Genomic DNA, 27,756 nt, shown 5'->3' with positions numbered 1-27,756 from the left:
GTTAATGAGAGTGGAAAACGGTTACAAATGAAGGGGAGGTGCCATTTTATGACCTTGGTAGCTGTGATGACGTATAGAAAAAAACTGCCACTCAGACAGACCTCCCCAGTGAAAGAAAAGATGCCATCAAGTCTACTCTTCAGCCATTGGATTTCAACGGTGTGCTGTAACACAGTCATTTCGTGGATTTCAATAAACGCAGATTTTAGCCATCCAGTTGAATTGAACAAAACCTATTCTGCACACGGATTTTAAAGAAGATAATTCCTAAAATATTTTTTTTTTTAGGGCTCACGCGATATTAGAATTCGCAGCAGGCTACGTGCGCTACGTGCACAGCATTCCAGACGTCGGAATAGAATCCAGCTTTCTCTCTGGCTAATTATAAAGCTAGCTACTTTGTTTATTTTCCACCAAACTTTTGTTATTAAACCAATAGGTTTTTCTCTACGGATCCGGTTTCTATTTAGATGGCAAGCTTCCCAAATTCTGTAAACGAAAATGAAATAGGTAAGTTGAGATCGTTTTCACTATCTTGCTCTGTGTTTGAGGTGGAGGGGTTGCAAACGTTAATGTTCACCTCGCTATCTAAGATACATTAACCTAGATCGCTAGCTAGCCACTATGTTACGCCTTTCATCAGTCGGTGACGTCATAGGTAGTCTTTATTTTCTATTGTAGGTCAGGTCGTTTCTTCCATAGCATATAACCTATTTACTAGACTAGAGACTCACACTACAGTAACCGCCTGTCACATATTCACGATGCACCCGTGGATTATACTCGGTGGCCCCACACCAAAGACCGTACGGAAGAAACTCTGTACCCACACATCGCGCGAGCAGTCGGCACACTGTTTCGCATGTCATTCGGTGGTGGAGGCGACGGCGGTAACGAGGTTTCTGCAGTATGACTCATTCCTCATTAGTCGGTGAAGCGCACTGATTTATCACGTAGCTAATGTATAAAATGGGTGTTTTGTTGCAACACCTCTATTGCGTAATACATTAAAGTGATATATGATGTCTCATTTATATTCCAACCGAATGTTTATGTTACCCAGTTGAAATAAGTACGGCTAATAATAAATACATACAATAGTTTGTTTTGTTGCAACACTGCGTAATAAATCAAAGTGATATATGATGTCTCATTTAGCTACTTGGTCAACCATATCTTTATGGTACCCAGTTAAAATAAGTTTATTTGGGCTAATAATATGTTGTGTTATAGCCAACTTCATTATCATTGATTTACATTTCTAATGGCATGTCAAATAACAAAACAGTATTGACTCAGAATCTCTCAGTAAAATTACTTTTAAGCATCAGTTCTGACATGGATATGAATGTTCAATCTACAACAGAGGCCAGTTTAGGGTGGTGGAACCAGCCTGATCTGTGTTCGCCTTTCGAAATAGATTGATGAATGCAGCGACCAGGCTGGTGAAATAGAATGATGAAAGCGGTTATCAGGCTGGTTCCACCAGGCTTAGGTCAGTTGGCCCCAAAGTGTCTTTTCTACACTGTCATTCAGATGTTGCTCACAAGCACCATGGCATCATGGTATTTGTGCTATTGATCCCTGACGGACCTCTTGTTTCTGTTTTCAGGTAAGGCTAAGTTCATTGGTGAACTCTTAGTGCCTGTTGCTCCCTTTGACCAGAAGTCTGGGCGAGAGACCTGGACTGTAGCCTTTGCACCTGATGGTTCCTATTTCGCTTGGTCTCAAGGGCATCGCATTGTGACGCTTGTTCCCTGGTCAAAATGCCTGAAGAATTTGTAAGTACCTGTACTAGGCCTAACCACATTCTTGGTCAGTACAATTGTGATCAGAAAGTAACAGGTTACTTCAAAGGTCTGTTTACATTTTGAGGGAGGCCTCCAGAAGCAACTATTCATTTTGAGTTTTGAAAATCAACAGTTTAAAATGTCTGAATAGCCTAACTAATTTGTCTGTGCAATGAATGCACTGACTGGTGTGGAGACCTATTTGGCAGAGACAGCAGTAGAGAGCAGGGGAGCAAGAGAGACAGTGAATGTGGCATGTGCTGGTGTGTTGCTGTTGCCCACTGGGTATTCATTTGGCGGCTGCCCTGCCTGTTTCATTGTCTGGTATTTTAAGGCCCTTTCAGCGCTCCTCCACTCTTACTTTAACAGGTCGCACGGCACACTTCCAAAGGCTACGGCACACTTCCAAAGGCTACGGCACACTTCCAAAGGCTACGGCACACTTCCAAAGGCTTCAACAAGAATTAAGCACAAATACTGCATTTACAACAGCCTCCTGTCCAGACCAGTGGCGGCGCTCCCTCTCTGACCACGTGAGCCGGCCAGCCAGGCTACCCTGGAATGTTACTCAAATTAAAAAGGAAGTAGGCTGTAGCCCCCCCACTGGTACTGTATATAAATAAAGACAAATCCCCCCCATGGTAAAATAAAGACAAATCCCCCCATGGTAAAATAAAGACAAATCCCCCCCATGGTAAAATAAAGACAAATCCCCCCCATGGTAAAATAAAGACAAATCCCCTCCATGGTAAAATAAAGACAAATCCCCCCATGGTAAAATAAAGACAAATCCCCCCATGGTAAAATAAAGAAAAATCCCCCCATGGTAAAATAAAGACAAATCCCCCATGGTAAAATAAAGACAAATCCCCCCATGGTAAAATAAAGACAAATCCCCCCATGGTAAAATAAAGACAAATTCCCCCATGGTAAAATAAAGACAAATCCCCCATGGTAAAATAAAGACAAATCCCCCATGGTAAAATAAAGACAAATCCCCCCCCATGGTAAAATAAAGACAAATCCCCCCATGGTAAAATAAAGACAAATCCCCCCATGGTAAAATAAAGACAAATCCCCCATGGTAAAATAAAGACAAATCCCCCCATGGTAAAATAAAGACAAATCCCCCCATGGTAAAATAAAGACAAATCCCCCCATGGTAAAATAAAGACAAATCCCCCCATGGTAAAATAAAGACAACCCCCCCCCATGGTAAAATAAAGACAAATCCCCCCATGGTAAAATAAAGACAAATCCCCCATGGTAAAATAAAGACAAATCCCCCCATGGTAAAATAAAGACAAATCCCCCCCCCATGGTAAAATAAAGACAAATCCCCCCCATGGTAAAATAAAGACAAATCCCCCATGGTAAAATAAAGACAAATCCCCCCCCCCATGGTAAAATAAAGACAAATCCCCCCCATGGTAAAATAAAGACAAATCCCCCCCATGGTAAAATAAAGACAAATCGTTGAATGAGTACGTTTGTCCAAGCTTTTGACTGGTACTGTATTTTTATTTATTGTTGCTTCATTCCTGTCTCCTAATGTTTCTTACGATATGCTCTTTTGTTTTGCTTGAATATCTTGGTGTTCTGTACTAGATTCTGCTATTTTTAAAGCAGCAGCTGATGGTTGATAACGTAGAGTGGACTTTCATTAATGAGGAGTTCTCGCTAAACCAAGTTAGAGAAAAGGAGACGCTGCTTCTTGTTATTCAGAAGTGGATATTTACTCAAGAGCCTTGTGTTATTTTAGCCTATAATTTTAGCACGTGGAAAAGCTTCTGTAAAGTGCAGTCAAACTTTTACAGAAACGGTCTTGTCTTTGGCAAGAGAAAGCAACATGCAGCAGCTTAGGGTTTTATTACTGTATCCTTATGTTGTAAAATAATGTAAGGTTTACTGCCATGAAGTCACCTACTATGTGTCAGGCTGTAAACAATGACACATCAGATCAATACTAAATAATGTAAGGTTTACTGCCATGAAGTCACCTACTATGTGTAAGGCTGTAAACCCTTCTGTAAACAATGACACATCAGATCAATACTAAAGGAAGGCTGAGGGCTATAAATGTACTTTTACATTATTTCAGGGCTACAGCCTACTTCCTTTTTAATTCGAGTAACAGGCCAGGGTAGCCTGGCTGGCGCGGCTCACGTGGTCAGAGAGGGAGCTCCGACCCTGGTCTGGACAGGAGGCTGTTGTAAATGCAGTATTTGTGCTTCATTCTTGCTGAGCTTTGATTGGTTCTCTGATAGGTTTTTTTTCATGGGGGGTTGAGACTTCACATTGTTTGGATTTGAAAATCCAACAGTTCAGGGGCTGTATGTGGCTCACCATGTGGGTATTTGAGTGAGAAAGACACAAGATAACTAATCATAAAAAAATAATTTAAAAAACCCCAGCCCCCTTCATTATTGAGGCATCGTGCTGACATCAAAAGAGCCTATCCAGACTCTAAAGTCAGGAGGACTTTGAGTTAGGTGTCAGTCAGACTAAGGCCTAGGTGCATCCAATCTGATTTTCTAATATCCACAACATTCTATAACACCACAGAACTGAAAATTCATTCTAGATTCTGACAGTCCAAATTGTTGTTTACAGTTCTAGTTGAGTTCTTGGTCTCGTTCTAGAATATTCTAGTAGTTGTAGTTCATTACTTGTGCTATCCTTCCCTGTGAGGAGGAAACAGAGCGCAGTGGGCTGTGTAGCAAGCTGCCAAGGACACGTGGCATGTATTATCAGTTGCCTTTCTGCAGATCTGGCTCTTTTTCCACACAATAAAGCCTTGTGACCTCCCCAGAACCTTTTCAACTAGTCTGAGCAAAAATAGCTTATTGTATAGTAGACATGTTTGGTATTACCTATTGGATGTTGTGATTAGCTAGTCCAGAATGGTTTAGACAAGTCCTGTCTAGTAGAGAGAGATTGTTTAGAAATTGAAAACCGGTCAAGGTGTAGAGATATACTAGATGCAGAATATAAGGGAACAACTTCAGTATTTAAATGTTTAATAGACAGACAGAGATATTAATATGGGAAGATAGATGCGTTCCTCTAAGACAGCCTTTCTCAAACTTGTTTGTGCCAGGGACCAGCAAGGCATGGGCTTTTTCCTCTGGGGACTTTACATCTTTTTTTTATAATTCATAATCGCTTTTTCTTTATGAACATACATTTTTATACTAAATGAATGAATGATGTATTTAATTGGCTTCCTTCATGGTTTGTCTGTTGTACTCATGGGCAGTGTTGCTCTGTCTGTGCTGTCTTCAGGGGCTGTCTGTCTATAAATGACAAAACAAAAATAATATAATTTAGTCATTATACACAATCACATTACCTGTGTTGTCAATAAAAACAATATAGCAACTTGGGATGCACGATATATCAGAAATCGAACGATATTAGCTAAAAAATGCCAACATCGGTATCGGCCCGATGTCTAGTTTAACGCCGATGTGCAAAGACGGTGTCGAAGCTAACGTGCTTACCTATATAACGTAGGTACATGATGTAATGACACCACCTAAAATGTTGCACTACACATGCAACACAGCATTCCTCACCTAGCCTACAATGTCTGATGTGTGGATCGAGCAGTCAACACGTCGAGCAGTCATTTGAAAGAGTAAGGAAATTTCAGCGAGACAACTCAAAGGCGAAACCCATTAACGGCAGATAATGGAATCCATTGTCCTTGACAATCAACCGTTCTCTGTCGTGGGTGATGTTGACTTTCGCCAACTGGTCGAGCACCGGTACACACTACCAAGTGCACATTTTCCAGATGTTGCCCTACCGGAGTTACACAGTAATAGCGTCACTGCTATTAGCTTCACAACTGACATTTGGACCAGCGATATCAGCCCTATGAGCATGCTAAGTCTGACAGCAGAGTGGGTCATCGAGGATTTCGTACTGAGGAAGTTGTATTGTATGCTCAGGAATATGCTGGTTGTCATACCGCTGCTGCCATTTAAATGGCTTTTGAGAACATGTTTGAAACATGAACACACTAGCTAGATCCATTCGAACAACTGACTGGAGAAATAAGCTCATCAACTGCGCCTGCAGTAGACGTGATACTCTCTGTCATGGCATTGAAATGCCTGCTCAACAAAACTGACAAGGATGTCAACAAATGTGCACAAAATCTGAGAAGCTTTATGTACAATTTCTGGCATCTTTTTTTTTCAGCTCATGAAACATGGGACCAACACTTTACATGTTGCATTTATATATTTTCTAACGCCACCGATTCTGTCACATAACAGCGGAGTGCGTATGCCCATTCTGACTTCGTCAATGCTAAGCTAATCAGTTAGCTAGCGTGCGGCATTAATGCTGACTATTTTCTATGGAGTGAAGATGGCCCCTTTTCCTGACGAGTTGGGTGTTTTTACTGGCCCTCATTGGCGTATGAAACAGTTGCCATTGACAACAGTTTGCCCCGGCAACAAAACTGCCCACACAGGCTGTGAACAAGCGATTCAGTGGCATTCTCTTTTTACTGTGTCTCCACCATGCTTGATGTTATGTACAAGGACCGCTACTGTGATGTAGACAAACAGGGTTTACGTGAAATGTTACATACACAGCTGGACAAGATGGAAACGGACACAGTGACATTGCGCTCCGAGGAAGAGGCCACGGTCAGAGCTGAAACTTCACTGCTTGACATGTATGATGAAATCCTGGTTGAGAATGAAACAACTGAACAAATGAACAATGAAACAGCACAGCAAGTAAGTGAAAGAAACAGGTTTTGATTATGTTTTACCGGTAATGGGGACATGCGTAAATGCCAACAAAATAACTTTTTGTTGTGTGTAACCTTTATTTATCAAGGCAAGTCAGTTATTAAGAACAAGTTCTTATTTCCAATGACGGCCTACCCCGGCCAAACCCGGACGATGCTGGGCCAATTGTGCACTGCCCTATGGGACTCCCAATCACGACCGGATGTGATACAGCCTGGTTTCGAACCAGGGACTGTAGTGACGCCTCTTGCACTGCAATGCAGTGCCTTAGACCGCTGTGTCCGTGTGTGTTAACGATTTAACTGTACTAGAATGCTTAAGGCCACAAAACAAATTATCAGTATCAGTTTTTTGGGGCAAGGAAAATATCATATCGGTGTATCACTAATAGCAACTGAATCTTTATAAACAAATAACAATCAATATATACAATGTTAAATAAATAGAATATTACAAGATGTTTGACTCACTCAATCATTGAGACTGGTGTGCCTGTCTCTTGGACAACAACAGGTCAAACCTCAGAGGGAAGGAGGAGAGGGACACGGAGGAGAGGGACCCGGAGGGGGTTTTAACAGCTACAGTGCCTTGCGAAAGTATTCGGCCCCCTTGAACTTTTCGACCTTTTGCCACATTTCAGGCTTCAAACATAAAGATATAAAACTGTAATTTTTTGTGAAGAATCAACAACAAGTGGGACACAATTATGAAGTGGAACGAAATTTATTGGATATTTCAAACTTTTTTAACAAATAAAAAACTGAAATTGGCCGTGCAAAATTATTCAGCCCCCTTAAGTTAATACTTTGTAGCGCCACCTTTTGCTGCGATTACAGCTGTAAGTCGCTTGGGGTATGTCTCTATCAGTTTTGCACATCGAGAGACTGAAATTTTTGCCCATTCCTCCTTGCAAAACAGATCGAGCTCAGTGAGGTTGGATGGAGAGCGTTTGTGAACAGCAGTTTTCAGTTCTTTCCACAGATTCTCGATTGGATTCAGGTCTGGACTTTGACTTGGCCATTCTAACACCTGGATATGTTTATTTGTGAACCATTCCATTGTAGATTTTGCTTTATGTTTTGGATCATTGTCTTGTTGGAAGACAAATCTCCGTCCCAGTCTCAGGTCTTTTGCAGACTCCATCAGGTTTTCTTCCAGAACGGTCCTGTATTTGGCTCCATCCATCTTCCCATCAATTTTAACCATCTTCCCTGCCCCTGCTGAAGAAAAGCAGGCCCAAACCATGATGCTGCCACCACCATGTTTGACAGTGGGGATGTTGTGTTCAGGGTGATGAGCTGTGTTGCTTTTACGCCAAACATAACGTTTTGCATTGTTGCCAAAAAGTTCGATTTTGGTTTCAACTGACCAGAGCACCTTCCTCCACATGTTTGGTGTGTCTCCCAGGTGGCTAGTGGCAAACTTTAAACAACACTTTTTATGGATATCTTTAAGAAATGGCTTTCTTCTTGCCACTCTTCCATAAAGGCCAGATTTGTGCAGTATACGACTGATTGTTGTCCTATGGACAGAGTCTCCCACCTCAGCTGTAGATCTCTGCAGTTCATCCAGAGTGATCATGGGCCTCTTGGCTGCATCTCTGATCAGTCTTCTCCTTGTATGAGCTGAAAGTTTAGAGGGACGGCCGGGTCTTCGTAGATTTGCAGTGGTCTGATACTCCTTCCATTTCAATATTATCGCTTGCACAGTGCTCCTTGGGATGTTTAAAGCTTGGGAAATCTTTTTGTATCCAAATCCGGCTTTAAACTTCTCCACAACAGTATCTCGGACCTGCCTGGTGTGTTCCTTGTTCTTCATGATGCTCTCTGCGCTTTAAACGGACCTCTGAGACTATCACAGAGCAGGTGCATTTATACGGAGACTTGATTACACACAGGTGGATTCTATTTATCATCATTAGTCATTTAGGTCAACATTGGATCATTCAGAGATCCTCACTGAACTTCTGGAGAGAGTTTGCTGCACTGAAAGTAAAGGGGCTGAATAATTTTGCACGCCCAATTTTTCAGTTTTTTATTTGTTAAAAAAGTTTGAAATATCCAATAAATTTCGTTCCACTTCATGACTGTGTCCCACTTGTTGATTCTTCACAAAAAAATTACAGTTTTATATCTTTGAAGCCTGAAATGTGGCAAAAGGTCGAAAAGTTCAAGGGGGCCGAATACTTTCGCAAGGCACTGTAGTCTGCTGCAATTTTTAGATTTTGTTGCAGCAAGAGAGGAGAAGCCTGTCTCACATAAGTATGTAGAATGAAAGGGGATTCATGTCTTCACTGCCATCTCGCTGAGTTGTGGGTATTCTCTGCTGCTGAACAGCCAGAATGTGGAAAGGCGCATCTCATTAAAACAAGTGTCCCGCATTCTTTTTATTCTCGCCAAATTTGAGCAGCAGTCCCGTTGGTACAGAGTCCGATATAACGTCCCATCGTAATCCATGTCCCGTTATGTAGGACTACTTGTTCAGAACACAGAATATTTGACCTGCAGCTGTATTCTGAGGCATCTCTTGAAAACAAATACATTCTTCATAAGTGTAGCATACACACACACACACAAGAAGCGGGCGTTTGAAATGTCAGTCATCTAATTGGATTGCAAACCAATTTGATGCACGGGCTCTGTCTAAAACCTGTGATTCAATATCATCTGCCATATTGTGGATTCTAGGTGTGACAGTGTTATTGTAAAGTAGGATTTCACTGACCTTTGTAGCAGCAGTTGGGCCTAAAACCTCTTGGCAAGCATCCACGTCTGATGGCATCACCAGCTTTTCAACTATAGCGAAAGGAGCCTGGCATTTGGAAATGTTTTGAGAGAGTACGATGTCCTCAGTCAAGTGTTGTCTGAAATGATTGTGATTTTTTTGGGGGGGGGGTTAGTCTCATCTCTTTCTCGTAAAATAAATATCATCTGGTTCATTCTTGAGATGGGGATGCTTTGTTGAGGCAAGTCTGACAGACCGCTTTTGGTGGGCAACTGTCATTTAAAACAATTCCAGGGCGAGCGTGCGCGCGCATGTGTGTGGTGTAACTATACTTCGTCATGGCAACACCATTATTTTACTGCAGCATGCGTAGTTGAGCGCATTGCCCAAGCAGGCCTATGGCAAGTATTTATTAGATTCAAATATGCCGCAGACCAAAGAAAGACCAAATCATATTCAAGACAAATTTGCCGCGGACCGGCAAGCATTCCTCCACAGACCGGGGTTTGAGAGAGGCTGCTCTTAAGAGGTTCGCAGCAAATTTTTCTCCTCCTAGCAGGGAGTGTAGACCTAAATACTCCTCCTTATGTTTGTTGTCTCATCCTTCCCTGCCCTTGGTCAAAACATTGAATCAAGGCTGAGACCTCGAGGTTCACTAGACTATACATTTTTAAAGGACACCCATGGCTGATTTTGTGGCTCATTGGCCCAGATATCAGTTACTAAGACCTGTTTATGATGACTTCTGTCCTTAGAGGTTACCTGGAGGCCAAATTCCAATAGGGAATAATCATCAGAACATCTTTCTTAACAATATGAAACTCACGGACCAAGTTAGCCAACCCTCTCTCACCACTTTAGACTGCATGTATCACTGTGCTCTCCTCCTGTATGTGCATAATTCTTTTAGCTGTTTGGCACCTGGATCTATTGAATTCAGTTGCGTGACATTAAAAAGTAATGTGATCATGGCCTACATGTAACTCACCTTTCTCCCTCTCCTTTCTCTCCATTACCCTCATTTCCCTGTTCTCCATTTCTGTCCCTTCTCTTTTTCTGCCCTCTCTCCATCTCACTCCCTGTCTTTCCACATGACCCCTCTCCTTCCTCTCTTTCTATCCCACTCTCCAGTGTTGGGGAAGGCTCCAACGGAGCGGGCCCTCAGCGTTTGTCGCGGCAGAACAGCGAGGGGGGAACAGTGGTGCCAGTGGGCGAGCCCAGGGAGCATACCATCGACTGCGGTGACATCGTGTGGGGCCTGGCCTTTGGCTCGTCTGTGCCAGAGAAGCAGAGTCGCTGCGTCAACATCGAGTGGCACCGTTTCAAGTTCGGTCAGGACCAGCTGCTGCTTGCCACGGGCCTCAACAATGGACGTGTCAAGATCTGGGACGTCTATACTGGTGAGCATCTGATTAAACATTAACATCACGACCAGCTGGACGGCTCTGTTTTCACAGTGCATTATCCCTAGTTCCATGTACCAATACAAGTGATTGAATCAGCATGCCTCTTCTCAGCAGGGAGGAAGTTGAAGCCTCGTAGGGGGGTTTCTTGGATCAACTTTCTCCACACAAATCCTGGGCTGTGTTTTCATTCCAGAAAATCCACTTCGCCCTTCTACCTTTTTTCACTCTCTCTCTCACAGATCTTATAGTTGAAAGCAGCAAGGCAGAAATTGGGTGGGGCTGTTTACACTTATGTCAAGGGGAGAGGACATGATATGTCTTGCCTGGAGCTCAACTGGTGGTACCTCGCCAGTCGTGTCCTAAATGGAATGTATTTTATTTTTTTCAGCAGCGGCGTCAAATGTAGCTTTTTGGGGGGGGCAGGTTCCTTTTTGCTGGGTGGGGTCCGGCACACCTGTGATACATCTTTTTTTGGCATTATTATGAGGTCACTTCTGGTGACTTTTAAAAGGACATTACACAATGATTTAAAAAAATAAAATCTAATTTCCAATTCAAAAGCGTTACAACCTATAGCCCAATAAATAAATAGGCTGGAGCATGGGGTTGACCATCTGCATTTACCTAATTGAAAAACCACAAAAGACTCTGAATGCATTCAATTCTACAAATGTACTTGGAACTCCAGGGTTTTTTCTGGATCAAAATTGGGCTTAGTGTTTATAGAGGTCCTCTTCTTGGCTGCATATATATATGTTTTTACTGTTTTAAAGCTACTTTCCTGCAATTCTACACATTTTGCAATGGTTTATGATGTGTTCTTATGCTATCTGAGTGGCTCAATCATAACAAAATCAATGGGTGCCGCATGCCATGATATTTATTTTGATTTGGGTGATTCTTAGTGCTCAAAGCTCCATAATAGGTCCATTTTCTTTTCTACATACTTTTTGTAGTGGCGGCAACGATTTTAAGTGAATATAGAGGAAAAACACTGGCTCTGGACATATGTCTGATTGCTGTGCCATCATCTGTTGCCCAGATGCAAGATTATTAGGGACTCTTTTTAGTAGCCAATCATTAAAGAGAGTAGATTTATCTCAGTAGGGTTACATAAGCCTTCCTGATGCACACAGGGCTAGAAAATGAGTTTTTCTAAAATAAGTGCCAAGAGAATGCTCTGTGTGAAGTGAAAGTGAAACAAGGTCGCCATGCCATTCTGCCCATCTCATCTACCCACCCACCTCTAGCTGGCATCCTGTTTTATGGTCTTGTTAGGTTCTAAATACATTTACATTTTAGTCATTTAGCAGACGCTCTTATCCAGAGCGACTTACATTTCATTTCATACATTATTATTTTTTTTTTTCCGTACTGGCCCCCCGTGGGAATCGAACCCACAACCCTGGTGTTGCAAACACCATGCGTTGCAAACACCATGCTCTACCAACTGAGCTACAGGGAAGGCCTATTAAAACTCATGGACGATTAGTAAAACTTAAACCAAGTTTATTCACCCATTGGGTCATACAGCTGCATAAGACAAATACATATTTCCACCAGTGGTAGTATATAAACTCAGTAAAAAAAGAAACATCCCTTTTTCAGGACCCTATCTTTCAAAGATAATTATGTAGAAATCTAAATAACATCACAGATCTTCATTGTAAAGAGTTTAAACACTGTTTCCCATGCTTGTTCAATGAACCATAAACAATTAATGAACATGCACCTGTGGAACGGTCGTTAAGACACTAACAGCTTACAGACGGTAGGCAACTTAGGACACTAAAGAGGCCTTTCTACTGACTCTGGAAAAACACCAAACGAAAGATGCCCAGGGTCCCTGCTCATCTGCGTGAACGTGCCTTAGGCATGCTGCAAGGAGGCATGAGGACTGCAGATGTAGCCAGGGAAATAAATTGCAATGTCCGTACTGTGAGACGCCTAAGACAGCGCTACAGGGAGACTGGACGGACAGCTGATCATCCTCACAGTGGCAGACCACATGTAACAACACCTGCACAGGATCGGTACATCTGAACATCACACCTGCGGGACAGGCACAGGATGGCAACAACAACTGCCCGAGTTACACCAGGAACGCACAATCCCTCCATCAGTGCTCAGACTGTCCGCAATAGGCTGAGAGAGGCTGGACTGAGGGCTTTTAGGACTGTTGTAAGGCAGGTCCTCACCAGACATCACCGACAACAACGTCGCCTATGGGCACAAACCCACCGTCGCTGGACCAGACAGGACTGGAAAAAAAGTGTTCTTCGCTGAAGAGTCGTGGTTTTGTCTCACCAGGGGTGATTGTCGAATTCATGCTTATCGTCGAAGGAATGAGCGTTACACCGAGCCCTGTACTCTGGAGCGGGATCGGTTTGGAGGTGGAGGGTCCGTCATGGTCTGGGGTGGTGTGTGACCCTCCAGCATGACAATGCCACCAGCCATACTGCTCGTTCTGTGCGTGATTTCCTGCAAGACAGCAATGTCAGTGTTCTGCCATGGCCAGCGAATAGCCCGGATCTCAATCCCATTGAGCACATCTGGGACCTGTTTGATCGGAGGGTGAGGGCTAGGGCCATTCCCCCCAGAAATGTCTGGGAACTTGCAGGTGCCTTGGTGGAAGAGTGGGGTAACATCTCACAGTAAGAACCGGCAAATCTGGTGCAGTCCATGAGGAGATGCACTGCAGTACTTAATGCAGCTGGTGGCCACACCAGATACTGACTGTTATTTTTTATTTTGACCCCCTTTGTTCAGGGACGCATTATTCCATTTCTGTCTGTGGAACTTGTTCAGTGTATGTCTCAGTTGTTGAATCTTATGTTCATACAAATATCTACACATGTTAAGTTTGAGAGGACATACATTTTTTTGCTGAGTTTATATATCCCGATTTGGGTGGAGTCTCCTCCTCTCTAAACATTACATCTTTATTACTAGGCAGGAACCTTCCCTGACCCCACCATATACAGCCCTCCTATAGATACCCATTAACTTCTGGTGTATAAACTAGACTATGGCACTCCTCATGCCTCTAGTTATAACTGATGATTAACAATATTTCAAGTTTAGAAATCCTACCCATCAGTCTGTGTTGGAGACAGTCAGTGGGTGATATAATGTGTTGACGTTCATTTTAGCCCAGCTGTCTGCTTGTGCCGCCTCTCCTGCTCCCATGTTTTTTACTGACACACCTGAATGATGACGTTTGCCCACGGCCCCTCTCTCCCTGCTGCCAACACAGTGCTGATGTCACAACCCCGCTAGGCCCCCCTCTCTCCTAGACTCATTGGTTCTCTTTCTCTCACACACCTACAGTTGAATTCGGAAGTTTACGTACACCTTAGCCAAATTAATTTAAACTCCGTTTTTCACAATTCCTGACATTTAATCTTAGTAAAAATTCCCTGTCTTAGGTCAGTTAGGATAACCACTTTATTTTAATAATGTGAAATGTCAGAATAATAGTGTAGAGTGATTTATTTATTTCATCATGTTCCCAGTGGGACTAAAGTTTACATACACTCAATTAGTATTTGGTGGCATTGCCTTTAAATTGTTTAACTTGGGTCAAATGTTTCGGTTAGCCTTCCACAAGCTTCCCACAATAAGTTGGGTGAATTTTGGCCCATTCCTCCTGACAGAGCTGGTGTAACTGAGTCAGGTTTGTAGGCCTCCTTGCTCGCACACACACTTTTCAGTTCTGCCCACAAATGTTCTATGGGATTGAGGTCAGGGCTTTATGATGGCCACTCCAATACTTTGACTTTGTTGTCCTTAAGCCATTTTGCCACAACTTTGGAAGTATGCTTGGGGTCATTGTCCATTTGGAAGACCCATTTGCGACTAAGCTTTAACTTCCTGACTGTCTTGAGATGTTGCTTCAATATATCCACCTAATTTTCCTACCACATGATGCCATCTATTTTGTGAAGTGCACCAGTCCATCCGGCAGCAAAGCACCCCCACAACATGATGCTGCCACCCCAGTGCTTTACGGTTGGGATGGTGTTCTTCAGCTTTTTCCTCCAAACATAATGATGGTCATTATGGCCAAACAGTTCTATTTTTGTTTCATCAGACCGGAGGACGTTTCTCCAAAAAGTACGATCTTTGTCCCCATGTGCAGTTGCAAACCGTAGTCTGGCTTTTTTTATGACGGTTTTGGAGCAGTGGCTTCTTCCTTGCTGAGTGGCCTTTCGGGTTACGTCGATATAGGACTCGTTTTACTGTGGATATAGATACTTTTGTACCTGTTTCCTCCAGCATCTTCACAAGGTTCTTTGCTGTTCTGGGATTGATTTGCACTTTTCGCATCAAAGTACCTTCATCTCTAGGAGACAGAATGTGTCTCCTTCATGAGCGGTATGATGGCTGTGTGGTCCATCATTTTCTGGAATTTTCCAATCTGTTTAAAGGCACAGTCAATTTAGTGTATGTAAACTTCTGACCCACTGGAATTGTCATACAGTGAAATAATCTGTCTGTAAACAATTGTTGGTAAAATTACTTGTCATGCCCAAAGTAGATGTCCTAACCGACTTGCCATAACTTGTTGACAAGAAATGTGTGGAGTGGTTGAAAAACGAGTTTTAATGACTCCAACCTAAGTGTATGTAAACTTCCGACTTCAACTGTATTTCCCTCCTGGCTCCAGTGATCGCATGGCATTCTGACATCGATCCAGATCTCCAGTTCACTTTATCAAGAACTGATTATTCTGGCTTTGCTTTCTTTATTTCATGGCTGAATATTGCCAGTGGCGTTACTTTTGTTAGGATTTGGCTTCAGGCGTAATTAGGGTGTTATTGTAATAACTATTATAATAGATTATTATACCCCAATTTAGAGTTGTCAACTGTTAGCAGACTATTTGAGAATAGCTACTGTAATTGAGTCCCATCCTCCCCTCAATGGAACCAGTGTTTGGACTGAGTGTCAGGAAGTAACAAATTGCAGGGTTTAACTCAGGATTACTCTGCTTTCAACTATTGTGTGTCAGTCTACCCAGAGGGTATTCTGTGTCACTCTGACTGTCAACACCAGGACCAGCCTTTGAAATAGAGCTCTCCTGGGCTCCACCTCATCACGTAAAGAAAAGAGCACAGTCAGTGGGACTAGTTGTTACATGAAGAATTCATTTGTGACCGCCCTCTTTCTTTCCCCTCTTAAATATTTCTTTCTATACTCCATCTCACTCTCTTTTTCTGTGCCTCTGTAAAAAACTGACAGCGCTCTGGTTACTTTTTGCATGGGTGTGGAACCCACACTATTCTACACCCCACAGAGGGAATAAAACAAATTCCCCAAGGCTGTGTAAACAGAGGTGGTGGAGTTGACCTACAGTAACTTGTCTGTGCTGTGTATCTCATTAGCTTTATTATTAACTCTGGGGTTGTTTGCCTTTACAGGAAAGCTGTTGCTGAATCTCATGGACCATACAGATATAGTGCGAGACCTGACTTTCGCCCCTGATGGCAGCCTCATGCTAGTCTCGGCATCCAGAGACAAAACCCTGAGGGTCTGGGACCTGAAAGATGACGGTAAGAACACTGAGCCCTGAGGAACACCTTTTTATTATCTTGGACCTGAAACCATTTTCCATGCTTGTTAACATAGTTATTGTTTTTGTTAGAGATTTTACAGCTGTGCCAGCAAGCCACACTGATCTGTTGAGGTCAAGATTATTATCATGCATGCAGATGTCGTTTTTGTGTGTTGGGCTTATACACATCTACACACGAAGCTGAAGAAGTAGGGAGCATGTGATAAGTTGCCTTTGTTCCAGTGGAATGAGCTTCTGCTGCTGGCAGTTCCACCTTGAAAGGCCCCTCACCCCCTGCATGCGTTTTAAGCTCACATGAGCAGAGAATGTTAAAATTGGGCCCAAGTCCCCTGACACATCTATTTTATCTGTGAGTCCGTGTTTTCAAATGACGCAATCAACATACCCAAACACAAGCAGTAGGATTTCCTACAGTTTTTGTAACTTGAAAAATGAAACTCCGCGAGCCTAGTCTCCATAGCCTAATTGGGAAAAACCTACATTTTACCATCTAAGCCCATTAATTAAAATAGCACAGTTATCCCTATTGAAATCTTGCAGACAATCCTATAAACCTTGGAAACATAATCAGCAGACATTTGTACTGTTACTTCATCACAATAATAATTTCTTAAAAAGCAAATGGTTTATGCATTTTTCCGTCACATGTACATGTCATAACAACCTGTGATGCTGTGTTGTAGGCAACATGGTGAAAGTGTTGCGGGGTCATCAGAACTGGGTCTATTGCAGCGCATTCTCACCAGACTCCTCAGTCCTCTGCTCTGTCGGAGCCAGTAAATCGGTACGTACACCTGTTCCCCTTTCTCTCCCTTTTGAGATGAACTGCTTCTCTGTGCTATTGCTTGTCTAGTTATGCTCAATGACCTATCAGTGAAACACTCCCACCTTCCCCTCAACTGAATCTTGATCGTTATGCTTGGTGTCATGACTAGTTCAACAGCCCTGCCTGTAGTTCGGTTTGGCTTGGTTTGAAACAGCTTTGGTATTGTAATATGCATGTAGACTAACAAATGATCACACACTTTTTTGTAATAGTTCTGGTATTTATCCTCCATCTACAATCCAGCTCACAATCTTTAACTGTTCATTTGATGCTTTACAATGTGGGATGCAGATTGCTATGCTTTATTTAATGACCTTTGAACCTCAGTGCTGACCAAAATCATTCAAAGAAATGTTGTAATGTTGGATTTCCCTTTTTGATAAAATCTACCTGGTATTTAGTAAATAGAATGCAAGGAGAAAATGAGATGCTTAGCTAAGTGGCGTAGTCCTCAAAATGGCTGCCCAGCCAGTGAGGGATTGGACCCCAATGACTTCAGTCACAGATGCACACTTTGCAAGAACTTCATTAACATGCTAGTTGTTAGTTACTGTAGCCAGTTCCACCCTTCTTGTGCAGGGTGCAGCTAGATTGTTGTTAGGCTGTGTGTCCATAAGTGTCTTGCTTTCCCTGTCACAGGTGGCAGGTGTGTGAGTGTTTTTGAAGGGAGGGAGCGCCGCGCTGACATAAAGCAGCCGGTGCAGACGGCTGGCTGGTGGCACCAGTGCCACTACTACTGCCGGGCTGGGACGCACTGTGCCCCTGCCCAGGGGGCAGCCTTGCACCTACCTGACCGCATGGTCTCCCGTACGTAGGTGCTGCTGTCTCCATGTTTGTCTACCTCCGCTGTCGCAGTTCCTCCTTCTATATCAGTTATAAAACAGTGATTTTAAAACGGCAGTAAAGTCAACACTTCCCACCCACATGGTCCCTTACCCCTCTCCTTCACCTCCTACTGTCCCTCCCTATCTCACCTCGCCCCCCCCACTCCCAAATGTACTTAATTAGAAACCCTACCTATTATAGCACACCTTAACTGACATTTTGTTAGGTTAGTAGTTTGTCAGTTCAATGTCAGTCTCGCCCTCCCACAGTCTCTAACTTGTATGAATGACATTGTTATGATTATTTATGTCTCTCCATAATGAGGCTGTTCACATCAGTTACTTTAGTTTGATAGCCTTAGTTCTCCCTCATCCTCCTGACTTCTCTCCCGGGGCCCATGTTTAAGGGCCAGTCTGCACGCCCGTCTCTGTTGTGGCCGCCCCACTCAGCCCCTTTTGTAATGAAGTTAGTGTGCAGGGGTCAGGTCATTGTTGGCGTAAATGAGAATTGAAAGGACTCTTTGTGGCTCCGCAGACTGCCATCATCCCCATAAATGTCCGCCTTTGTCCCAAACACTCTACCAAAATGAACATGGACAATGTTGGAGTCGAAAAAAACATGATGTAAGTTAGTGAATTCCCTGTTGCCTCATAATTGGCCAAAGGGCAGTATTTTCCTCATGGAAATGTCCCACTTTGATTAGCATTTGCATATTTTTTTGTTAAAGCAGATAGAGAAAACAAACGCAATGGTCAATGATTTTCTGTGATCATAGTGGGAGAGGAAGAACAGTCTCTCATACAGAATGACTGAAAACCAAAACACATACTCGTCATAGTACAAAAAACAAAACTGCTAATACATTCAAACTGAACTCTAAATTGCTTGAACAGAAATTTTCTAGAGAACTGGGCCTCATTAAAAACACCACAGAAAACAAAGGAGGCAACTGTAACTGTCTGCCATTTTGGAGCAGATTTTCCAGTCACTGGCAGCTGGCTGTCTTATAAACTGTGGAGTGGTGTAGCTTGCCTAAAATGCAGGCAGTAGCCTCATGCGTTGGATTCCTTTCATTTCACACTAACGCTAGAGGAGAGAGTAGGAGAACGTTTTGAACTGAAGTAGCCCCTAGAAACCATTGACTTGATTGTGGAATGGCATTTATCTACTTTAGCTGAAATGTTGCACTTTTGCTCAAGTGCAATGTTTGCAAAACTCCTTGTGACATTTTCAATAGGCCTATACAATCTTGTTTTGGTTCTAAAAGTTACAAGGAAGTTCAACATCACTGTTAAAGCCTCTCTAGAATTGGAGTTTAATTAGATTTGCTCTGTTCTGGTCAATTTAAAGTTTTAACAAACAACAAGGCATGTTCCTCTTGCGCATGCATTACATTGCTCTGGAGCAAAGGAACGTTCAAGGCTTTATGGCTGACTGTTGAAAACCGTGTGCACATGTTGCAAATGTGTGTCCAAAGGCGTCAACCTTTTGGCCATCAAATGTTTTTTTTCTCTTGCAGTATGTCTCTTCGTAGGCTTCCACCGGAGGTGCGAGCCTTTTGTAATCACAGTGAACTAGAACTCTGAAAGGGGAATACCAGTGGAGTAACACTATGTTACCTTAAGTTACTACTTGTTTTATTTTCTTCTTTTTCTGTAGACTTAAAAATGTTTGTATTGAGAACGTTGTAATTAGATATTGATATGTTTAAATGCTAGCCTACGTCAAGAAAATTACAATTTATACGGAGCACTATTTTAGCAGCTATGTTAAGAAACCAGATGTGCAGTGACATGCATTTTGTTACATAACATAGAATTGCTGCTTGAGTAGCATGTGATTTATTTTGTGCGTTGTTTGGTCTGTAGTTCTACACATAAGCCATAAAATGACACTGAGCATACAATGATTTTTCTGTTTATTTCTTGTTTTATTTTTGTTGCTTAATTTAATTACTTGTAATATACATTGCATCTGTTTTGACATTTAATGTCAGTAGTTTTTAGGTTAAGTGTTTTAAGTTGTTTAAAATGATTGTCCCTGCATTGCGTTATTCCGTGGGCTATAACATGGACCTCTTTCTTCTGTAGGTGTTCCTTTGGGATATGGATAAATATTCCCTGATCCGGAAGCTTGAGGGTCACCATAATGACGTGGTGTCCTGTGAGTTCTCTCCTGATGGCGCCTTGCTCGCCACCGCCTCCTACGACACCAGCGTCATCATCTGGGACCCCCACGTGGGCACTGTGCTGCTGGAGCTAGCGTAAGTCACAGACACCAGGAACTAGGGCAAAGCAATGACACAATGTTGTTAAGACCTTGTTGAAGTTTTCTTATCTCTGTGTTTCTCTCCTTCAGGCACCTCTTCCCTCCCCCCTCGCCCATCTTTGCAGGAGGGGCCAACGATCGCTGGGTACGTTCCGTAGCATTCTGTCACGACGGGCGTCACATCGCCAGCATCACTGATGACAGGTAAGGAACAAAGGCTGAGACCTGTGTCTGGTGCATCAGGAGGGTCCAATAAGGAAAAGCTCAGCTTTAAAAATGTTTGAGATTCTTATGGCTAATGTCCACTTGATCCTCTCTCTAAGGCGTTCTCTTCTACCACAGGTGTAGAGTATGGCTGGTGTAGATTTGTAAATTTGTGTTGGCCATAGCTGCTTCACCAAGCTCACTTGCGCTGTCACACTTCACGGTGTACATGGTAAACTGTGTGCCCTCTCTGCTGATGAAAAAGGGTTTGTTTGCTGCAGTAGCAGAGCGATGTGATGCAGAGAGAGAGGGAGTCACGAGTCTTAATGGGGTCTGAGTGAGAACAGAGCTGTTGCAGCCAGGCAGGGCCCCCTTTGGGAATGGCTCACATGACGGCCATTAATCAACCGCTGACGCCTTGCTTCCGTCTCTCCTTAGCCCTTCCCTTCGTTGGTTAGGCTGCTAAGTGTTTACCAGTGTGAAGGCAGTGCTAGAGGGAGAGGAGGAACAAGTCTCACAAAATGGCGGGGACTATTTTTTTTTTTTCCCCAGCCACATCTGCCAAGATTAGTTTTTCAGATAGAATGAGGATAAAACATTTAGAATTTGAATAGTTACATTTTATTTAAGTGACAATAAACCCTTTTTTAATTTGAAGCAGAACAATATGAATCCTACAGTCTTTCAGCCAGCTTGTTTTGTCTCTAATGCAGTTCCCATGTGATCTATGTCAGCTGTGTCTGACCAGCGCCCCTCTTGTGGTCTACCTCTCCCTCTTTATTTTGTCCTTCTCTCTCTTCTACACACCCATTAACTCATTCTGTCCCTCCCTCTCTCCAGAATGGTGCGTTTCTGGACCATTGATGAGAAGTCTCCCAAGGCCATCGCTCCCCTCACTAATGGCCTCTGCTGTGCCTTCTCTACTGATGGGAGTGTCTTAGCAGCTGGGTGAGGCGCACACACACTCCTACACACCTACCTACACGACTCCACACACACCTAACTACACCTCTCCACACACACACACTCCTACACACCTACCTATACGACTCCACACACACCTAAATACACCTCTCCACACACACACACTCCTACACACCTACCTACACGACTCCACACACACCTAAATACACCTCTCCACACACACACACTCCTACACACCTACCTACACGACTCCACACACACCTAACTACACCTCTCCACACACACACAGTCCTACACACCTACCTACACGACTCCACACACACCTAACTACACCTCTCCACACACACACACTCCTACACACCTACCTACACGACTCCACACACACCTAACCACACCTCTCCACACACACACACCTCTCCACACACACACTCCTACACACCTACACACACCTCTCCACACACACTCCTACACACCTACCGACACCTCTCTCCACACACACACACACTCCTACACACACCTACCGACACCTCTCCACACACACACCTCTCCACACACACACTTACACACCTACCTACACACACACACACACACACACACACACACACACACACACACACACACACACACACACACACACACACACTCACACAACTACCTACACCTCTACACACACACACTCCTACCGACCTCTCCACACACACACACACTCCTACACAACTACCTACACCTCTCTCCACACACACACACACACACACACACACACTCCTACACCTACCTACACCTCTCCACACACACTCCTACCTACACCTCTCCACACACACACACACACACACACTCCTACCTACACCTCTCCACACACACACACACCTACCTACACCTCTCCACACACACACTCCTACCTACACCTCTCTACACACACACTCCTACCCACACACTCCTACACACGCACACACTCCTACCGACACCTCTCCCCACACACACACACACACACACACACACACACACACACACACCTCCAGTTGAAGTCTGAAGTTTACATACACTTAGGTTGGAGTCATTAAAACTCATTTTTCAACCACTCCACAAATTTCTTGTTAACAAACTATAGTTTTGGCAAGTTGGTTAGGACATCTACTTTGTGCAAGACACAAGTCATTTTCCCAACAATTGTTTACAGACAGATTATTTTACTTATAATTCACTGTATCACAATTCCAGTGGGTCAGAAGTTTACATACACTAAGTTGACTATACGCAAGTATAAACACCATGAGACAACCATGAGTGCAAATCAATCCCAGAACAACAACAAAGGATCTTGTGAAGATGCTGGAGGAAACGGGTACAAAAGTATCTATATCCACAGTACAACGAGTCCTATATCGACATAACCTGAAAGGCCACTCAGCAAGGAAGAAGCCACTGCTCCAAAACTGGCATAAAAAAAGCCAGACTACGATTTGCAACTGCACATGGGGACAAAGATCGTACTTTTTGGAGAATGTCCTCTGGTCTGATGAAACAAAAATAGAACTGTTTGCCATAATGACCATCGTTATGTTTGGAGGAAAAAGGGGGAGGCTTGCAAGCCGAAGAACATCATCCCAACCGTGAAGCACGGGGGTGGCAGCATCATGTTGTGGGGGTGCTTTGCTGCAGGAGGGACTGGTGCACTTCACAAAATAGATGGCGTCATGAGGTAGGAAAATTAGGTGGATATATTGAAGCAACATCTCAAGACATCAGTCAGGAGGTTAAAGCTTGGTCGCAAATGGGTCTTCCAAATGGACAATGACCCCAAGCATACTTCCAAAGTTGTGGCAAAGTCAAGGTATTGGAGTGGCCATTACAAAGCCCTGACCTCAATCCTATAGAAAATTTGTGGGCAGAACTGAAAAGGCGTGTGCCAGCAAGGAGGCCTACAAACCTGACTCAATTACGCCAGCTTTGTCAGGAGGAATGGGACAGAATTCACCCAACTTATTGTGGGAAGCTTGTGGAAGGCTACCCGAAACGTTTGACTCAAGTTAAACAATTTAAAGGCAATGCTACCAAATACTAATTGAGGGTATGTAAACTTCTGACCCACTGGGAATGTGATCAAAGAAATACAATTTGAAATCAATCATTCTCTCTACTATTATTCTGACATTTCACATTCTTAAAATAAAGTGGTGATCCTAACTGACCTAAGACAGGGAATGTAATGTCAGGAATTGTGAAAAACTGAGTTTAAATGTATTTGGCTAAGGTGTATGTAAACCTCCGACTTCAACTGTACCTCCGCCTCTGCGCGCACACACACTCCTACACACCTACCTACACCTCTCCACACACACCCATTCAGTCCATTTAGGTGCTCGGGGGGGAATAATCCTTTTTGAATTGCACACACCCTAGTCTATAGGCAAGTGGCAGGTGATCAATCAAGTCATTGTGTTCTGCCAGAAACTGGTTTTGCAGCTTTTTATTTCTGCTGTAGGAAGCGCAGCGGCTCCTATATGTTAACGGTTAACCGGGAGCCTGGGTGTATCTTACGATGCTTCAACCAGTTCTGTTAGGGAGACCATGGCTACCTAGTACCTACCTTTCAGTGCTGTTGTGAGGGATAGATTGACATGGAAATAACTCTCTCGCCCCGTTTCTCTCTCAGGTCTCGAGACGGCAGCGTGCATTTCTGGGCGTGCCCAAAGAGCATTGCCAGCCTGCAGCACCTGTGTCGCATGGCACTACGACGGGTCATGTCCACCCAGCAGGTGCAGACACTGCCCATCCCGCCCCGCATACGCTCCTACCTGTCTTACCAAGATCTCTAGCCCTTCACCCTCACCGCCCAACACCGCACGCTGGAAACCAATGAATATTACCTTCCTTGAAAAAATACCCAGGATAAAGAAGACAACAGAAGAGGAAAACTTGATTTACAGACTAACACCCCAATGCTATTCTGTGGCAAGGCAGCTTCTTTTTCTATGTATTTATTTTTGTTGGTTTACTTTTGTTTGTGCAAGCCACAGTCTCCCTCAGGGAGTGTGCTTGAATGGTTAAGTTATTTCAGTGGTTAAGATGGCCTTACCATATCAGTCACCTCTGGATAGTTCTGCATTCTTCCTGCAATAGAGACTTGTTCTCTGTAGATAATTGGCCGCTTTTAGATTTTCGATGCTCCCTAACTGTCTAACTTTGATTTCGAATGCCTGTTAGAAAGCTGGACAAATCGAGGAGACTATAAATGTCGAGGTCCATTATCCTTTCTACAGTTTCCATTTGTTTTTGGTAATTTCAATATCAATTGAGATCGTTTTCCCTTTCCCTAAATACCTTTTTTATTTATTTATTTTTAAAAAAAATAGTCAAACCATCTGCGGGTCGGCTTGAATGCGCTGGCGGGCTGAATCCGGTGTTTAACATCACTGGGGTAAGTGAATGACTGCTGATAAGATTTAGTGTAGTGCCCTCCCAATGTTTTCTGCTACACTAGATCTCCCCAGGTCTTAACCCTCACTCACTCGCTGCCCCAGCTCCTCAATGGGCTTTTCTTTCCACACTTCCAGCCTCACTCATGTCCAGGAGGGAAAGGACGGCCTGTAGCCTTCACTGTCTCACATCTCACTCTCCAAAATAATAGCGACCCATGGCCTGACCTGTTTTGCTTCTCATAATATGTATATTTTTTACCTGTAAAAAAAAAAAATCTGTATGGACAATTATTGTGTGCAAGTCTGTGTGTGTGTATATACACAATATATTATAAATACCTATTAATATACCAGTATATGAATGTATCAGAGGGTGTAGTATGTTTTTTTTACTGCTGTTTTCTTTTTGAATAATAGACTGTTGCAAGCAGTTTTTTCCCCCTCTGTACATAGTTTTCGCTCGTTTTAATGTGAAGACCTGTAAATGAATGAATGAGACAATCTCTTATTGTAGAGATCAGGGTGTAGTCTGTGCTCCTTCAGAAGTGGTGAGACGGAGACTGTGAAAGTGTGGATTATAGTGTGCCCTAGGACTTATTCAAAAACACAGAAAAAGCCTAATAGGCGGTTGACATCCGTATTAATGACGGTCTGAAACCCCTTTTCTATCCTGTGCTATGCTGCACAACTCTAAAGTGGTGTTTCTAAGTGTAAGAAATAACCTGTCGTGGAGAGCTATACAACATCTGAAAATAAGTCTTTACAGTTGCCATCTGTAGCATGGGATCTTTATTGATTGTGTCATACATGACTGGCAAGCCTTTGAAGGCCTATATGCAGACATTTGATAGTAAATATTTAATTGGGGGGAAAATGAATTATTTTCAGAAACAGAATGTTGAGAAGAGCCTAACTGAATAGTATTAATGGTCTACTTTTTGTATTTTGTCTATGTTGACCTTGGTAGTGGATACAGGCCTGCTGTTACTCAATCTTGGAAATACGTTTTCTGTCTGTCAATGCTGATGCCAAAGGTCTCTCTTTCTCTCTCGGTTTATAGCCTGTTCTTGTCAGTCAGTGACTTTTCTCTCTCATGGCTAAAACTTCTAACTATTGTGCATCTGTGAATTTGATTTGATTTATCCTGTTAGTAAAGCCATAAGGCTGTTGTCTTCAGTAACCGGTTGGGTTGGTGTGTTTAGTAAAGCCTTTGCTGATTTAGATCTAGAGCCAGTGAATGAATCCAAGCGCTGGGTTCTCACCAGTGTTGGGGAATAGTAAACTGCATGTAGTTCAACTAGTAATTGAACTACAGTTTGCATTAGCTTGGTGGTAACTTAATTCAATCTCGGTAGTTTTTTTTCTGTAGTTAATACAGGTTTTTGCCATGTAGTGGTGTAGCTAACTAAAACTATGGGTGAAGTAGGCAATCATTTCCTAAATGTTTGGGCATCAAACCTGCCTAATTCTCAATTGGAACATTAGTTTTTGTGTTTAATAGGCTAAATTACACATTTTGTTTAACATACTGTATGACCCCAAAGTGATCTTTGCTTGCAATTTATAGTCTGACATTTCAGATTTACATATACTTTTTCACAAAGTAGTTTGGATGTAGTGAACTACATTTTCAAAGTAACATTAGTTAAGGAAACTATATTTTTTTCAGGGTTAGCTTAACTTCTTTCAGTGTGAAGTAAGTTTACCAAGCTACCAATATCATTACAGAATAGCTTCCCCAAAACTGGTTCTCTCACTATTCAACAAGTAAAATGTTGAATATATCAAATTGAAATTAAATCCTTTTTTTTCTCTCTTTCTGGTCTGCTTTATGCATGTATTGTTTTTTTGCATTTATAGTTTGAATAAAGCCTTTTTTTGAAAACCAAAAATAAGTCATAAGTTTTCTTTGTTTTGTCCTTTTCTTGAAGTCACCAGGAAAGCTTTATCCTGGAACCCACAAGGCAAAAGGAAAAGAGGTCACCTGAGAAACACTGAAGTCTTGTTCACACTGCAGGCCTTAATGCTGAAGTCTGTTTTTTCTTCAAATCCATTTAGTAAAAATGACTATCCGAACAGCAAGTTTCAAGTTACCAAATGTGTGTGTTCAGACGACAGTCATTTGGTGACACTGTTAGTTGTCATAGTAACGATTGTGGTGTGCAGTGGTGGAGGCTGATTGGTGGTGGCGCTCGTGCTTTCTATCACTCAAGTTATGTAGCAAGCTAAGGTGATAATACCTGCCAAAGACGATTCCCAGTCACTTTGAATGTTCAAAATCATAGCGTAAGAACACTTTTAAAGCCTCCGGAAGGTGATCCAACTTTCAAAATGAGTCCTTTCTGGCTAGCCACAGCAGTCAACTAGCTACGTAGGTAGATGCTTAGCTTTCTAGCACATTCACTCATTTGTAAACTATTAACAAGATAATAGGTAGCTACCTCGTATTCTTGTCAAACTGTCAACAGGGCAGCTAGATATGCCAAATATCATTCTAAAAACAAATCCGATTTCATCGTTCAGATTTGTGTCTGACTTCAAACCACCTACGAATGGGATTTGAAATGTGGCTTGAAATATCCGATTCCATTTGCTTTTTGGCTGTTCAGATTGCAGGAGAAATAACAGATTTGAATCCGATATGCAAAAAAATAGGACTTGAGTCACTTCAACCTGCCAATGTGAAACAGGAGCATGAGGCAAATAAAAGCAAAACTAGCACGGGGTGGTACGAGCTCGAGAAGACAGCCCAAAACAGTGTGTCAAGTACGTTTTCTTGAAATGACATTGATTGTTGCATGGGGAGTTTGAGGTTGTTTGTGATGTCAGTAGCACTCCCCAGTCAAGGGGATATTGACCCAATCCCTTAGAGCTGTAAGACCAAACCCCCCGTCTTAGCTTTCTCAGCTGTGGTAACTGCCTCCACGGGACTCCAGGACCTCCAGAAGATTCTACTAGTCTGGGAGAAGTAGAGAGTGAGGAGTTACTGTAGATCTCCAGCTGTCTTGCTTTGTCAGCTG

At 42.9% G+C, this 27,756-nt stretch overlaps 1 protein-coding gene across 1 annotated transcript; it reads left to right on the top strand.

Moving 5' to 3' along the window:
* Positions 1 to 93: 93 nt before the first annotated feature.
* On the top strand, positions 94 to 26,628 carry LOC106613094 (WD repeat and SOCS box-containing protein 1). Its single transcript, XM_014215011.2, has 9 exons — positions 94 to 510; positions 1,613 to 1,781; positions 10,418 to 10,686; positions 16,116 to 16,247; positions 16,954 to 17,054; positions 20,012 to 20,184; positions 20,280 to 20,393; positions 21,234 to 21,341; positions 23,971 to 26,628. The coding sequence occupies exons 1-9, from the start codon at positions 471 to 473 to the stop codon at positions 24,131 to 24,133; spliced, it is 1,269 nt and encodes a 422-aa protein (XP_014070486.1). The 5' UTR covers positions 94 to 470; the 3' UTR covers positions 24,134 to 26,628.
* Positions 26,629 to 27,756: the final 1,128 nt, after the last annotated feature.

This window comes from Salmo salar, chromosome ssa09 (genome assembly GCF_905237065.1).
Source record: "Salmo salar chromosome ssa09, Ssal_v3.1, whole genome shotgun sequence".
Taxonomy (NCBI): domain Eukaryota; kingdom Metazoa; phylum Chordata; class Actinopteri; order Salmoniformes; family Salmonidae; genus Salmo; species Salmo salar.
Note: the sequence above shows the minus strand (reverse complement) of the source record. Positions and strands in the feature narration are given on the sequence as shown.

Excerpts from the sequence above, each read along its gene's own strand:
- LOC106613094 (XM_014215011.2), top strand. The coding sequence starts at position 471 with ATGGCAAGCTTCCCAAATTCTGTAAACGAAAATGAAATAG. Across the intron at positions 10,687-16,115 it reads GATCTGGGACGTCTATACTG|GAAAGCTGTTGCTGAATCTC; the intron begins GTGAGCATCTGA and ends TTGCCTTTACAG. Across the intron at positions 20,185-20,279 it reads ACTGTGCTGCTGGAGCTAGC|GCACCTCTTCCCTCCCCCCT; the intron begins GTAAGTCACAGA and ends TCTCTCCTTCAG.